This window comes from Myodes glareolus, chromosome 11 (genome assembly GCF_982192425.1).
Source record: "Myodes glareolus chromosome 11, mMyoGla1.1, whole genome shotgun sequence".
Classification (NCBI taxonomy): Eukaryota; Metazoa; Chordata; class Mammalia; order Rodentia; family Cricetidae; genus Myodes; species Myodes glareolus.
The window spans coordinates 71,251,189-71,267,654 of NC_142036.1; the positions used below are offsets into that span (position 1 = coordinate 71,251,189).

Below are 16,466 nucleotides of genomic sequence, written 5' to 3' on the forward strand. Positions count from 1 at the left end.
ATGCCAGGGATTGAACCCAAGGCTTTGCACATGCCAGGCAAGCAACTACCTTGAGCAGCCTCCAGTCCGTTGTCATTTCTGTCCTTAAGGGAAAAAAATTACTCTGCGACAAAATCTGCTAAGTTGTACAAACATCCACAAACTCGCTATACAGCCCATGCTTCCTGGCAAATGACACCAGATATTATCACATGGCCTGTGCCCTAACCATCGTGGAAACTTTCTACTAATTAACAAGATGAAGCTGCAGTCCTACGACCAAGACAGTCCATGCCTGGAACTGAGAAGCTGGGAAAGGGGGGATCCAAAATCATCCTCGCTGCCTAAAGCTTTCAAAGCAGCCTGACCCCCATAGGCTCTATCTCCCAAAGAAAAAGTTTTAAAGAATGAATGAATAAACTTTAGGTCAGTAATCAGCCAAAATGACAAACACAAAGGAGGGTGTCCATTCCCTTGATCTCTATACTACTACCCTTCTTTGGATTCTCTTTTACGTGGCCACAGGAAGAACTCCATATTTCCTAAAAGAAAACATGCTTTGCATATGGTCCATGTGGTGAGGTCTTGCTGCTCTGAGGCCGGCACCTTGTCGCTGTGCCCTTGTATCTGTGCCCTTGAGGCTGTGCCCTTGTGGTCATGCCCTTGAGGCTGTGCCCTTGTGTCTGTGCCCTTGTATCTGTGCCCTTGTGGCTGTGCCCTTGAGGCTGTGCCCTTGTGGCCATGCCCTTGAGGCTGTGCCCTTGAGGCTGTGCCCTTGCATAGTAAAGAAAGAGCCCAGTGGAGTCTCTACTGAAAGGTTGACAATCTCACTCAGGAGGGTGGTGTCTGTGTGACTACTGTCCCTCTAACACAGCACGTCTTAAAGAATGCCACAGGTAAATTTGGGGGAGACGCATTCAAACCCTGCTATACAGCAATCAAAAAGAGATTCTACGTTGGGGAAATCTGAGCTTGGGGAAAATAAAGATTCTTAGTTTTCATCTCTGTCAGTCAAGTCCTATTCCTATTTGAAACTCATGAAACATGAAATATACCTTTGATGGCGGTAATTTAATGAACAGTTCATTAAGATTTAACCCCAGAACAAAGGTCATAATGCACAAAGTGCATGTGCATAAACAGTACCAGATTGTGTTTATATCTTCTAAAATTCTAGCTTATATAAAAATATTGAAGTAATTTGAGATTGGTCTAGATCAGTGACTATTAAACCATTATAGCACTGGCTCAGAAAAAGACATGAATTTACACCATGACCAAGCATGTGTACATGTATATCATTATAACCGAGCTGTACAAAAGAGCATCGTGTTTACAATTCTCCTCTACCTCGTTGTTTTAGTTATCCCACTGAATCTGCTCCACAACCTGCTTAATGGACTGAAATTTTTGTTCTGGAAAAATAATGGTTAAAAAGTCAAAAAGGATAATGTCTATTTCCTCAGGGAAAAAAAATTCTCTTCTATCTCCTTTAAGATCTGCTGTGTTAACTCAGAGGTGGTAGGAATTGAAGGCTTCAGACCTTAGAGTGAGGTCATGTGCCTGTCAAAGTCAGAACCCTCCAAACATCCACCTAGTAGTTCAGTTCACTCAGAACTGTGGACGTCAAGAATCTGAGAGGAGGGAGAGTTTTAGAAGCACTTGGTGGTCACCCTTGTCTGTTGATTACTATCATAGACAGTGGACCCTGGACTCCACAGCTGCCACCTTTGGGTCATTGCTGCCATTTTGATAAATCTCTTGTTATGTATGCTTCTATCAGAGCAAAAAGAGAACACTCTTCCCTCTGCATCTCAGCCATTCAGGAAGTCACCTGAACCATTCACTCAGCCTCTTTCCCTCACTAGTTATTGCCCACGCTGCTCCATCCCAGGGCTGGGAATGATCCAAGGCATTACCCATCACTGCTCTTTCTCTCTGTTATACTGAAATACCTCTTGGCCCCACGATGGCCGTGAAGCCTCTCCTAGGAGCCCCTCCCCTCCTGGATTTCCACCACCTTCAGTTCATCAGGCGCATCTGTACCAGCTCCAGCTGTGGAGCGGATATATAAGCCCTTTCCCAGCAGCCTCCAGACCCCATGTGAGCTAGTGGGTATCTGGATTAACTCCCAGATGTCACAGACATCAGTCTTATAAACAGAGATTGTATCCAGGATTCTGACTTTGAAAATCAAAGACACAGACACAAATCACGTGTGGTGGTGGTTTAAAGGAGAATTTAAAGTCAGGAATTGATTCCAGTTAAGTCGCTTCCAGAGTTCTGTTTACTTAGACACACATCACTTATTCCAGCTAGTCCAAGCCGTGCCTTATCCCTGCTATGGTGTCTTCAGGAATACAAACAGCATCGTCCTCTGAGAAGGGGCCTACTTGGCCTGTTTAGCACCCTACATGCACGCAGCCACTCGGCATGGTTTAAAGTATCCAGTCAACTTTTTTAGAGCAGCACAATTTCCAACCCTGAGGTGGGCGGGGCAAGTTTCCAAAACTGGTTCAGCTGCTTCTCATATTTCTTACTAGGGATTATCTGGAAAGCAGAAAGTAAAATATGCAAGTGTGTGTTCAGTTCTAAAAACAATAGAGAAAGGCTCTCATACAAGTCAGTTTTCCTTAAGGTTAGTTTTTTTCAATTTTGTTTTGTAGTTTTCACTTGCAGTAACAGTCACACTGGTGTGGGAGGTCCTTCTACCTATGTGTTGCTTTTACTGGTTAATGAATAAAGAAACTGCCTTGGCCTATTGATAGGGCAGGACTTAGGTTGGTGGGGAGAGGGAACTGAATGCTGGGAGAAAGAAGGGTGGAGTCGGAGAGACACGGAGGAACCGCCAGAGTCAGACATGCTGAATCTTTTCTGATAAGCCACTGCCATGTGGCAAAACACAGATTACTAGAAATGGGTTAAATTAAGATGTAAGAGTTAGCCAATAAGATGCTAGAGCTAATGGGCCAAAAAGTGATTTAAAGAATACAGTTTCTGTGTGTTATTTTGGGGCTAAGCTAGCAGGGTGGCCGGGAACTGGGCAGCAGGACAAACAAGCAGCCTCCGTCCTACATCACACCCCTGTGGAAACTTTGTGATAATGATTAGTACAATCTGGAGCTTACAGTCAAATGTCCCTTAAGGACTTGGAAATAAGGGAGGTGAGAGTGGAGTGGTGGATTGAATAAGAATGGCCCTCGTAGGGTCATAGATTTGAAAGCTTGGTCAATAGAAAATGACCGCTACTTGAGAGAGAATGGGTGTGGCCTTGTTGGGGGAAGTGTATCTTTGGGGGTGGGGTTTGGGGTTTGGGATTCAAGCCAGACTCAGTTTCTCTCTCTCTCTCTCTCTCTCTCTCTCTCTCTCTCTCTCTCTCTCTCTCTCCCTGCTGCCTGCAGAGGTGGATATAGAACTCTCACCTACTTCCCTAGTACCAGTTTACTTTTCCAAGATGACAATGGATTAAATCTCTGAACTAAGCCAGCCTCAATTAAGGGTTTTCCTTTATAAGAGTTGCCTTGGTCATGGTGTCTCTTCATAGCAATAGGACACTGACTAAGACAAGTGGTGTCTGAGAGAGAAACTTTAAGCACAATGACCATAGACAAAGTCACCTTTAGAGAATGAGTCAGGCTGGAGGGATGCAAAGAACAAATTTATTTTTGTTCTGATACCAAACAGGGGCCGGGGGATGGACAGGGGGAGGAGGAAGGAAGTGAGGGTCAGAGTAAAAGATTTGAACATCTATTTTGTGTGTATGTATGTGTTCATATGTGTGCGCACGTCCCTGTGTATGCACATGGAGGATGGAGTCCAACTTTGGGTGTTGTTCCTCTGTAGCCTCCCACCTTATTTGTGGGGGCTGGGTCTCTAACACAGACCTGGAGCTCACAGATGAGGCTAGGCTGTCTGCCAGGCTAGATCCAGGGATCCCCCTGTCTCTGTCCCGTGCCCCAGCACTGGGGTTACAGGTGTGTGCTACTGTGCTAAGATTTTCACATGGGTTCTGGTGGTGGAACGCAGGTCCTCGTGTTTTCCCAGCAAGAACTTGACTGAGTTTTCTCTTCAGCCCTGAAGGTCTATTTACTGATCAAAATAATAGCCAATCAATTAGTTGACCAGAAAATGATAGCAGGGGTTGGGGCAATCATAGCCATATACAAAACGTAGAGAATCTCTGGGCAGATTCCTTAGGCCATTTCACTGAGACTTCAGAAATATTCACAGATTTCAGTGGGAGACCAATACCTGAAACACACTTGGGCCTTGATTCACTCAATGTTTTTGTCTGAATTCAGTCTTCATGGAACAAGCACACTTCCCATACACTTCCCAAAACATGAGGAGGCACTGCACATAAAGACATAGACGCACCTATCCAACCATATGTGATCCCATGCTTAGTGCCCTGGCCTGCCCTAAGCAATAGGGATAGTATAGAACAATCCCTATTAAACATCTGATACAAAAAGCAGACAAATGGCATAATTGCATAAGATTAAAAAAATAAATAAAATGGGATACTGGCTAGATAATATCTAGAAGGAGGTAGGTGTTTTAAAAATAGGCATCAGAAATTGCTGATCTAAGAATTTAATATATGATCATTGGTGAAGTCTACTGTGAACATTTTCCAAACATTTTATAATGAAGTTTTTTAAAAAGTCTACATTAATATAATGGCAGAGCTGACCACGTTGAAATGACTCAAAGCAAACACTGTAAAGGCATTGCGAGGTTAGTAGACAATGAGATGTTCGTATGTGTATTCCCTTCACCAAGCACAGAATAGGCCTCGCCTCCTTGTTCCCAACCTCTGCCCCACCCTCTCCCAGTGAGTGGACGTCAGAGCTTGGCTGTGCCTCTGGCTATCAGCTTGCTGAGGATCCAGAGTCAGCATTCAACGAGGGGAAAAGAATCTTTAGGGAAAAGGAACAAGGAAAGCTATGAAGTAAGAACTAGCTTGATATTTCTCCGAGGCTCTTGGTGTATCTGAAGCTTAAAGATGAGGGTAAAGTGGGAAGCATCACGCCAGAGACTTAAGTAGTAATGAGTCAAAGGAAGAGATCTGAATCAAGAGAACAGCATATCCTGACGGGCATCTTTTTAGAAAGTAGCTGCAAGGGTGGTGAAGATAAGAGGAGGCAAGGTTTGTTAGGCTGTCAGTACCTAGGCCAGCAAGGGCATGTCATGGTGTACTGGCCACAGAAGTGGTAGCAGTGCCTGAACTGAGGGCTCATCTGGGGAATGGGTTCCCTGTTGATAGAGAGAAGCGTATGGGTAGAAAGTCTTACTTTTGCTTGGCAAAAAAAAAAAAAAAGTCCCTTAGCATTTAAGAGAGGATTAAGACAATTAAGGGAGGATTAAGAGTGATTGAGCAGACATCTCCAACTTGAGATGCCTACTAAGACACAAGCAGAGAATCTGGGTAAGAAGAGGGACTTTGTAACATTGGGAGTGCACTGGAACAGATGCACAAGTGCTGTGGAAATTACACTAGGAAGAAGAAGGATGGAGTCAGAGGAGTTGCCAGTGAGACAGGGAGAGGAAACAGGAGGAAAACAGGAGGGAGTATTGTGACTGAGTCCCAGGTGTGATTTATTTAGAGGAATAGCCCCTGGCCATCTTGGGGACAGAGTAAACTAGAAGTTGGGACCCTCCTTTGCCTTGCTCCCTCCGTCGCTGAGCCAGCTTGTGGCTTCTGTACGTTAATGCGGGATTGAGTTTGTAAGGAAAGTCAACTGCTACCTCTTAAATCCTTCGCATTTACATGGGAAGTTGGTAAATGCTAGCAGCGAATGGGAGAAGACGGACATATCTTAGAGACAGCTAAAAGCACTATTGATGTTTCAGTGATCTTAAAACGCTAATTTGTCATCATCTTCCTCAGAACCCCAGCTAATGTGAAGTTTATATAATGCCTATATGCGGGGTAGAAGTCACAGAATATTTTTTGGAGCCCTGGTTTAATTGTACTCTCTCTAGCACCTCCAATTCTCTGTGCTGTGACACTTTCCCAAGGTCTCCAGAAGCCACAGACATTTCCTAAATGTCTGACATTAGATGGGTTACTATAAAAAGCTCCTTTCTCCTACATGAGGCGGTCTTTGGATGGAAGATCACTCAACAAGGAGAACATTGTCCTTCCCACTGGGATAGAAACCACTGGGGGCTTCAAAGACAGCATTGGCTTCGGCCAAAGGAACTGATCACATGACCTGCTCACCATCCCAGCTTGAGGCGCTACCATGAGAGCCTTTATTACATCTTTTTATAAGATCCTTTCATTTCCCACAACTGTGAAGTTGAACAAAAACGCCCCATCCCTCCCCTTGTGTCTCTGTTCTATCCTCGCAGGCCAGTTTTGCTATAGATAACCGGCATATGTAGTAAAACTAGAAGAGAAATAATCTGAGTTTACCATCAAGAATCACGGTTTCAAATCTGTTACTCTATTTTCCCCTTGGACTCTCCCTCATTGGCAGTCACAGAACTAAGACTTAAGACACCTGGGGTATTTTTCAGTTTCTTTCCAGAGAACCTGCCTTACCTTGAGCTGGACTAGATGCACGTCCACATGCTTGCTGTCTGCATCCTGCTGGACCGAGTAGGTTAGGTCACGGACCCTCTCTGAGGTCATCCGGAGCCAGGTCTCGATCTCAGGCAAGTGCAGGACGATCTTCCAGTCGGCTGCTGTGTGCAGTGGGGGTGGCTTCCCGTACTGTGGCTCAGCATCTATGTCCTTCATGGCCTCTTCTCCCTCTCCTTCTTCCTGCTCCACAGTAGGGGTCATGTTGATGGCCATGGGCGAGGCATCAGTGGCCATGGGATCCGGGTCCTGTGACCTCAGTGGGGAAAGCGTCACGCTCATGGTTAACATGGAGAAATCTAAGCCTTACTTCTTTCCAAAACAGCTGAAAGGCAAAAGGAAATAAGAAAGCAAAGTCAGACTAGATTGCCAAATAAAGCAACGATACTTCACAGAAGAAACGGGGTTTCTAAATAAAGCTAGATTGCTAAATTAAGAAACCATTGCTCATAACAAAAACAGAAAGAGATGTTTGATTTTCTACATTATAGCCCCAAGACCCAGCATGTAACACAAAACCACAGTGGTAGCATCTCCCCAAATACCCATTTCCCCTCATTCCTTAGTAACAAAATGCTGAGATTCAGCTGTGAATAGTGCTGCCCAGGATTTAAGAATCACAGTCCCCATTTGTAGCTAACTATGGCTCTCCCTGTAGCCAAGTTCTGGCCAAGGAGCAGCAAGTGGACTAGGTATGTAGAAATTCTGAGAGCTGTTTCGAGGGACTGCCTGGATTAGAAGATGCCACCTCCTGCCCTTCCTGCCCTGCTTCCCCTGTTGTTCTAGTGAATGCGGTGGCCTCCGTGGCTGGATTTCTAACTCCAAGTCAGGCCAGGAGATGCTCTGGGGTGCTCCTCAGAGAGGACATGAAGCACAGGGTCCAGTGGGTACCAAAGGGCTACTCTACCAGCATTGTTGACATGTGAGAGAAAAATATTTCAGTTTTGTTTAAACAATGATTAAGATGGGCTTTCCTAATGTATACATCCAAACATCATTTTGACTAAAGCCAACATATTCAATACAGGAATAATATAGAGCAGGATATTCTAATTCCAAAACATACTGCGCTGGTCTCAGTGTTCATTTTGAAGATTAGGTAGGTAGGTAGGTAGGTAGGTAGGTAGATACGTACATAGTACGTACATAGATACATAGATGATAAATACATAGATGTAGCAATTTCAAAATGTTAGTTTCTCGAAAAATAGATTATACCCAAATAGGTCTAAGTCTACTTAATGGTGATTAATTAATGTTAAACCCATGCTTCATTAACATGTGGTTATGTTGAAATTTTCAAAGACTTTTGGAACTTTAGGCATAAACTGTTCTGACATCTCCTAGTAAAAGGTTACCAGAGAGGCAAGAATAACAGCTAAGCATCCTGTTGAACTAAGCTTGCTTTGGAGGATGAAGGTTAGTTACTACCAATGATCCCGCTATAAATTTACCTGCCTTCTGGCAGTGGTCCAGCATCCTATGGTTTACAATAAGTGGATGTTATTTCAGTTTCAGGAGCGTCTACTCAAGGCTAAAGGAGTTTTTGGATTTTACAAGGTTGACAGCTTGAGGCTTGTTTGTTTGTTTGCTTGTTTTTAAAACACATTCAAGTTATACTTCCATTGCTGTAAGGCAGCTGATCAGAAGTTCAGAAACTTAATATGATTCACATGGGAAAGTAGCTCACATTTTTTCAGATTCTTAATATTCGCGCGGTGACTGGCCTTGCTTCCTATTGCTACAATAAGGGCTATGAGCAAAGCACCTTAGAGAGGGAAGGGCAGGAAAGATCTACTTTACCGCCTAGGTCATAGTCTGTTGTGAAAGGAAGTCAGGACAGGAGCTCAACACTGATGCAGGGGCCATGGAGGCATGCTGCTTATTGGCTCGCTCCCCATGTCTTGCTCAACCTGCTTTCTTATACAGCGTAGGACCAGCAGCCCAGGGGCAACACTGTCCAAAGGCTATGAGCCTTCCCACGTTAATCAAGAAAAAGACTTGCCCACAGGTCAACCTGATGGGATCATTTTTTCAATTGAAATTCTGTGTTCCCAGATGATTCTAGCTTGTTTCAAGTTGACAAAAAAACAAACAAACAAACAAACATTAACCAAAGCAAAGTTATTCCTACCAACAAATATAGATAGTAAATAAATCAAGACAGCTCCCAGTTTGACCAGCAACATCTGTCCACCTTCTAACTTGAAAGAGCATGGAGAGTCACTAGACCTGCTGAATTGACATAGTGCTTAAGAGTAAGCAAATCCTGTGTTCTTTAAGTACACTTCCTTGCCTCCAGCACCCAGCTGCTGGGATGACTGACAGGTACCATGTCTGGCTCTCCTTTCCTAACTTCTCCAGGATCTAAATTTTGAGTTAAGCTTATCAGTGACTTTTCTGAAGCAAAGTTATTTGCAAAAAGCAAACTCAAGTCATAAAGTTGGTTGGCCCCTGTGGTGCTTGCCTCCTTAGATAGATGGTTTTTGGGTTAACTCGGCAGCTTTCTCTGCCTGGGCACAGGAGGGAAAAATATACTCCTCATACTTTTAAACATTCTTGTGTTCAATTTTTAAAATAATAGTGATACCAGAATTGGATAATTTATTTAAAAAAAGCCCTCAAAGATAACAACATTTTACTGAAGGGATCCAACCCCAGGAAGACTGAGCTACCCCCAGCACGTCACAAGCCACACCCCAGCCTCGTGCAGGCTGGCATTCTGACTTTCTGAAACATCTAAAATATTAATCAGTTCTCTGCTTTCTAAAGGGCCAGTATCAAATCTCAATCTCAGAAAAGGAACCTGATAACAAAGGTTAATCAAACTTGCTTATTCAAGGGCACAGAACTGCTTAGAAATTGAGAACACCCCGATGTTACAGCAATTGTCTAAGAAACTAGATTGAACCAAAGGACGACTAAGAGTCAGATGGTGAGCATGGAACTGCCTCAGATACACATATAGTCATCCATTGGCCCAAGGGTTGTGTGTAACTAATGGGCAGCATATAATGACTGCCAGGTTTTTGTTTTGGTTTTTTGAGACAGGGTTTCTCTATGTAGCCCTGACTGTCCTGAACTCACTCTCTATAGATCCTGCTGACCTCAAACTCAAAGAATCAACCTGCCTCTCTATCTACCCATTTTGAGAGATTCCTAAACCATGTGATACACACCATACTTTACACTAGAGAGTGAATTAAGGAATCAGTTCATCCACATGTTAAAGAATTCTTGACATGTCAGCCACAGATGCTGTCATGTGGAGTCACGTCATCCACACATCCACATATGCTGTCATGTGGAGTCATGTTATCCACACATCCACATATGCGCTCATGTGGAGTCACATCATCCACATGTCCACATATGCTGTCATGTGGAGTCACATCATCCACACGTTCACATGTGCTGTCAGGCTACATACAGGCACGTGTAGTACATTTACTCAATATCTCTCGGCCTTGGTTTCCTCATCTGCAGAGTAAAGGAACTGAACTAGACACACAATAAGATCTCATCTGGGCAGGAGAATGAGACACCCACAGTAAGAGGTCTGAGCTCATTGCTGTTCCGATCCTGTCTATACTGAGAGCTATGTACCAACTGCACAGTGCTCGCCATTATACCAAAGCACGCAAACAGAACCAACCGACATGTCCTAGTTAGCAGGAAAAGAAATTAGTACCAAGAAAAATAGATTATAAAGCATAGTGGTGTTGCTATTCTTCCCAGCAGAACAAGCATGACAAGGACTCCCCTCTCAGAATCTTCTACTTGAGAGTAACAGCACAGATGTGGACAAACGAGACAGGAAAACTCGACAGAAAGGTGTCTGGGAGACACAACACACATTTTACAGGATGAGAGGGCAGGAGACCTGAAAGTCAAACTTCAAAGCAAGATTTTCCTGCGACAAATGTTCAACCAGTCAGACTGCAAGCAAGGACATTCTTGTGTCACCCAGCAGACGTAGACAAAGCACTGTTTGCTGAGTTCACACTTGGGTTGGCATCGTTTGCTTTCCTTTACATATACTTTTGACACTGAGAAAGAATACTTGCGTTGTATGCTTAGCAAGCTTGAGAAGTGGTGTAAATGAATTAATTGCACGTTTTCCTGGGAGACAACTGCTGGACCCATTTGATTTCCGAGTCAAACAGTTCACATCACAGTATAGCACCGTGGAGATGGCTGCACTCTGTGGTTTTCACAAAAATCCCGTGGGATTTAAAGGGTAAACATGCAGCATAATTCAAGGAATCAGCTTCAACCGTATGGAGACTATGGTAATGATTTCGTGCAGAATTTCCTGCCCTCGTTGTTACTCATTCCTGCTTTTGAAACAAATGAATTACTCCACTTAAATGAAATAGTAGGAGAGTCGGCACAGGCTCTACTTCTATATGCTACAAGTTCTACGCTGTTCCCTTATGAGTCATTTCATTAAGGAAAAGATGCCTGCTAGTCATAAAGATATCAGCAAAGAAAGAGCCACTAGACAGTGGCTCATGACAGTGCAAGAGAAAGCATTAGGCCAAGTGCATACAGGTACCCACCGGAGTCGCAACTGAGGCCAAGAGGACAGAGGACTCATGAGTCAGCGTTTGAAATCCAAGGGCTCCCCCTCTCTCCCATTATCAAATGCTTGTCTGTGGTCACCTTCCCAGCATTAGAGATAATACCCTCCTTATCCCTGCGCCTGTTAAAAATAGCACCCACCCAACCCTCCCTTTCCACACACCTAAAGAACAGGCAATGCAAAGAACAAAGGCTGACGGCCTTAAATCTTTCCTTATTAGATTGTGAGAGAGGTTTTCCTGCCTTACTCTACTCACTATACTGTGAGAACAGAAGAAAATATACCACAGACAGCTAAGGACGCGGGCTCTCTCTAGCCGTCCAGAAGTTTCGCGTTGGAACCTGAGGTTACCAGAACGCATTTGACTTGAAGGAACAGATGTGTTTAAAGAGGACTGCCTTCTTAGGACAAATCAAAAGGCAAAGAGACCCCAGCTGCAAAGCCCTCAACACTGCCCATCTCTCTCCTGTAATTTCCTGTCTTAAAGGAGCAGAATCTAGAACTGTACTCACTGCAGATGCTTTCGTTCCTAATGACTCCTCCTCCTCGCTCCACCCGCTTGTGGCCAGACAAGAAAAAGGCCAGTGTCAGCTGCTCCAAGCCAGCCTGCTCCAAGCCAGTTACGCAGCGCTCTGGTACCAATAGTCTAACTCTCAAGTGAGGGCTGCGCACTGGCCCTATTTGGAAGCTAATGTATACATTACAGACTGCAGTCATGGGCAGGCCTTTTACAAACATGCAGTGAAAGTGATAAGTGAGAAAAAGAGAGAGCTGCCAAGACAAGAACACCGAAGATGAGTGCCCTGCCCGGCAGACAGAGCACTTCCAGCCACCATTAGAACCAGGGCAATATTCCTCGCAAACCAAGGGCCCCCAACGCAGATAAGAGTAGCGTGCTCACTGTCAAAGCCTGAATGGACATGCTCGTTTCCTCCTCCCTTAAGAAGCTGTTTCTTTCATGTAAATATCCCATGATGTCATGTAAACCAACCCTAAGTCTTAACACAGCCTTCCGTACTCTGCTTGCTCTGGGACTGATTTTGGCCACGCTAACAGATCTGCGTGTTACATTTTACAAAACGGAGGTAGAGGCAATCGTTAGGCCTAAGTCCATCAGTTCCAACCTCACAGAGTGTCTCTTTTCTCCTCTTTAACTTCCTCCTTCTCTATTCTAATAACCACTCATCTTGGAGCCTTTTCGTCCTGACATTTGGAAATAAAAAATAAAATCTTCTGGACTGTTTTAATTTGTGTCTCATGATCTGACTGCATAAGGAAAAAGAAATGAATCCAAGAAGCACACCTTATACCTGAGTCCAGCACAGCAGGGTTAGACTCTGCCAGGAAAACACAGGAGCTTGTCAATAGAGTGCTTAACTAAATGGCACCACCTACCCAGATGAATGAGGACCTACTCCCTCTCCTGGACTTAACTCCTGCTACCTCTCTGGCTCTTGTGTGGTCCTCAGATAAGAAACAAATGACTTTAAGTCAAAGAGCTGCTGCTAAGTTGAAAGTTAAGTTTGAACTTAAGAAAGAGGAAGTGGCTTTGGCTGCAAAGAAAATCTCCAGAATCGTGACCTGTGCCTCTTTCTGTGCCTTCCAGAACTCCTGAGAGCGATGCTGTTCTAACCTCCTGCAGGAACAGCCGGCTCAGAGTGGTGGCGCTGTTCTAACCTCCTCCTGCAGGAACAGCCGGCTCAGAGTGAAGCGTTCCCAGTGACCTGGGGAGGGAACCTGTTGACTGGCGACCCGGGACAGACCTCCACAATGTATAGGATTGTCTTGGATTTATCAGTCTTTCCCTCTTCTCGGGCTTTGATGTCCTCCCCACCCCTCCCAGTGAGTAACCCCATCAGTTACTCACTCAGGTACCATGAATACAATTGGGGTGCTTCCCCAGTCACGCCTCTAACTCCCTTCTCCTGACATGGCATCTTCCATCAGCAATGCTGTGCTTCATAAATCGATTCCCTTCCTCAACCCCTCCTCCCTGACATCCTGAGGCATGGATACCCAGCCTGACCAGCTTAGTCATCAGGGTTCATGTTTTCTTCCTTCCAGGACAGATCAGTTCCTGTTATAGAGATTCGTTTGACTGCTGAAGAAGTCAGCCACAAAACACCCATGATCATCAGATGTAGGGGACACAATGACGTGGGATGTTCATTTCCTTAAGTCCCATCCCAAGCTGACGGAGTCACTTGTAAGCGATGGGCAGCCCCCTTTCTCTTGATAGAGAAAATGCCTTGAGAAAGGCTGGATTTGCAAAACACTCGTTTTAAGACAAGCATGGTAACAGGCAGATGTCTGGTCTACATACTAGTTCAGCCAGGGCTACCATGAGGGCTACATCCATACCCTGGCTCAAAAATACCAAGTAAAATGCCAGTATTTGTTACTTAGTTGATGCTATTAATCCGAATAAAATGATTTAAGATTTATTTCACATCGGTTGACATCACTGAGAATCAACTCCATGTAAAACATCTTATGGTTATACGACTCATATTTAGCCTCAAAAATTACAATTTCACAGGGACAATCTCTGTGTCCTTATCCCTCCACCAGGACTCCCCAGGACTACATGGACAAGAAATAGTCAACTATACACAGGTGAAGTAAAAGGCCCCAAGAGAATGACGTTAATCACTGGGCAGTAGAAGGGTAAGAAGCACCGTTTGCTGGAGAAGGTGACATTTGAGAGGGGCTTATGAAAAATTGAGCTTGATTTAGAGAGGAAAAGATAGAAGGAGGCTGAAGGGATTCGAGGAAGGCAGGGAGCAGGTTAACAAAAACACTCCTAAGTAAAAGAAATTCAGCAAGGAAACTGTTGAGAGAACTGAGAAATCGGTGCAGCCTAGAAACAGGCTACAAGAGAAACCGCCACCTCATCCTGAGGACTCTGAATGCTGTATATTGGGAGGTTTGCAATGAATTGCACAGGTTGCAGACACCAGAGAAAGTGGTTTATAAAGAGAAACAGATAACACGAGACCGAGTAAACAGGGGGACCCTTGTTTAGCAAGAAAAGGAAATGAAAAATTAAAATTAGGAGAATCAAAACGCCTTTTTTTTTTTTATGAAGGCAAAGTCTTCATCAACCAAGGATATAACCTTAATACTTCTATCCTGCAGAGAGAGAAGGAAAAAGAGAAGGAGAGGGAGAGAGGGAGGCGAAGGAGGAGAGAGAGAGGGACAGAGAGAGAGAGAGGAGACTGGCAATATCAGAGTGATTAAGGGGACTCTGTGTTCTGTCCTACCTACTCCATTAAATATAAAAAGAAGTCTCCATTTTTAGTCCTCCATTAGTAGGTTCACAATCATAATACCACAGACTCAAAGTGGAAAAATTCTAAGCACCATTTTATGTAATTATTTTACTTTGTTCTTGTTCTAAAATTTCATTCAAATTAATTTTAAAGTAATACATATTAATTCAAACATTGCAAAAATAGAAGCATTGAGTGAAACAATCCTTCTTTTGTCCCCATGTTCTCCATGCCTGACAATGAAAAGAGGCTATGCATGTCCCTCGTCATCTCAGTATGTAAAGTCAGAGAGAAGGAGCCACGACAGCAGAGCCATCTTTGAGCGTTCCGAATTCTAAATGAGTCATCTGTATTAATGCAACAACACCTAAGAGTTTGCTGACTCAGTGAACAGTCCCCAGATAGTAATAAGTGCTCTACAAAAGGTTGCTAAGGAAATGTCTAGGTAGTGACAGCCCACTGAATAGAGATACCTAATTTTGCTCCCTCCTAAAAACCTAAAATCGCTACAGAAAGGGGGAGCTTGCTCTGGTAAGTAAATATCAAGAATAAGAGGGAAAACAATATTTTAAAAGCTACAAATTAGATAAACAAGTCATAAATGGCTTTCACAACTGACAAAAGCTAAATCCTAACCTGGTAATTCATAAAGAGGCAACCTGCCTTTTCCTTCAAGTATTTTGGAAGTGGCAGACCTCGACACCTCTGCAGGTGGATAGAGGAGGTCACTGTGCCCAAAAGACGTCTGGTACTTGTCCAAGCTCCTGGGAGGAAATCTCTAAACCCATGAGGTTTTCTAAGTAAGAGGGATGATTTAAAGCCACCGGGATCCTTAGATCCTGTCTGATAGTTTCTGCTAATGCGGTGACTCAGAACGGATCCTGACAGACAACTCAACCAGCCCTATAATTAAAGGTTTAAGGCTTTGGGGAAACCTTCTTGGACAAAGATTTAACCTATCATGACTCTATTATGAAGCCCCAATAAAAAATCATGAACCTCAAAGCTTAAGGGAGCTTCCCAAGTTGGCAGCACTCCATATACAATGTCAGACATTGGCTGCAGAAGGGCAAGGCCTCCCCGAGGACCTGCAGGTTTTGTACTAGTCCCAGATTCTAGGAAATAGGCTCTGAGTTGAAGATAGATAGTAGGTAATAAAATATATATATATCACTAATTAGATGGCTTTGGAGTTCTGTCTCCGTGTGTGTGTGTGTGTGTGTGTGTGTGTGTGTGTGTGTTTATTTGTTACATGTCTGTGTAGGGGTGTACGTGTACATGTGTAAGCATACATTTGGAGGCCAGAGGTCAATGTTGTTGTTGTTGTTGTTTTTCTCAACTGCTTTCCACCTTGTTTTGTTTTGTTTAACACAATCTCTCATACCACTTACATTGCAACGATTTGACTAGATTGCTAAATCGCCTGACCAGCAAGCCTTTCGGGCCCTCCTGTCTTCACCTCCCCAGGGTTGGGATTACAAGTATAAGCTGCTGTGCCCAGTTTTTTCTGCAAATGAGATGGATCTGGACTCAGGGCCTCGAGTTTGTGTGGTAAATTCACTGAATGTGCTGTCTCCCAATCTCTGGATTTCTTAACATGGACATTAAAACAAAATAACTATTTTTCTTAAGAAGGAAAAATAAGTCCTACCTGTTAATAGATAAGTAAATGGCCAACAAGTACACTAATAAACAATCTATCCATCTAAGCATCAGGGGAACTAAAATCGAGGCCATGAGAAACTACCTTACTCCAATAGAATGGCAAAATTAACACAATTTGTCAGGAATATAGAGAATGAAGAATTCTTATAGAATGTTAGGGTAATATAACCAGCACAGCATGCGGGAGACAGTAGAGACTGCTCTGCAGTTGAAAATAGAACTGTCGTGTAATCTAACAATTACAATGAATATAGTATCAAAAAGAGATGAAATAATCACGTCAAACACATACTTACATCCATAAGTTTATTTTCACCCAATTCACAGTCACTAAAATATGGAAACAATCCAAATGCCTCTCAATGGACGGATA

General features: G+C 43.7%; 1 protein-coding gene across 3 annotated transcripts in view; it reads right to left on the bottom strand.

Moving 5' to 3' along the window:
- Nucleotides 1-16,466, bottom strand: part of Akap6 (A-kinase anchoring protein 6) — a 423,239-nt gene that overhangs the window by 316,785 nt on the left and 89,988 nt on the right. For all 3 annotated transcript variants that reach the window (XM_048415577.3, XM_048415579.3, XM_048415578.3), the window contains one exon: nt 6,533-6,896. In XM_048415577.3, the coding sequence (XP_048271534.3) occupies nt 6,533-6,862 (330 nt within the window). In that variant the 5' untranslated portion in view covers nt 6,863-6,896. The remainder of the gene's footprint in view (nt 1-6,532; nt 6,897-16,466) is intronic.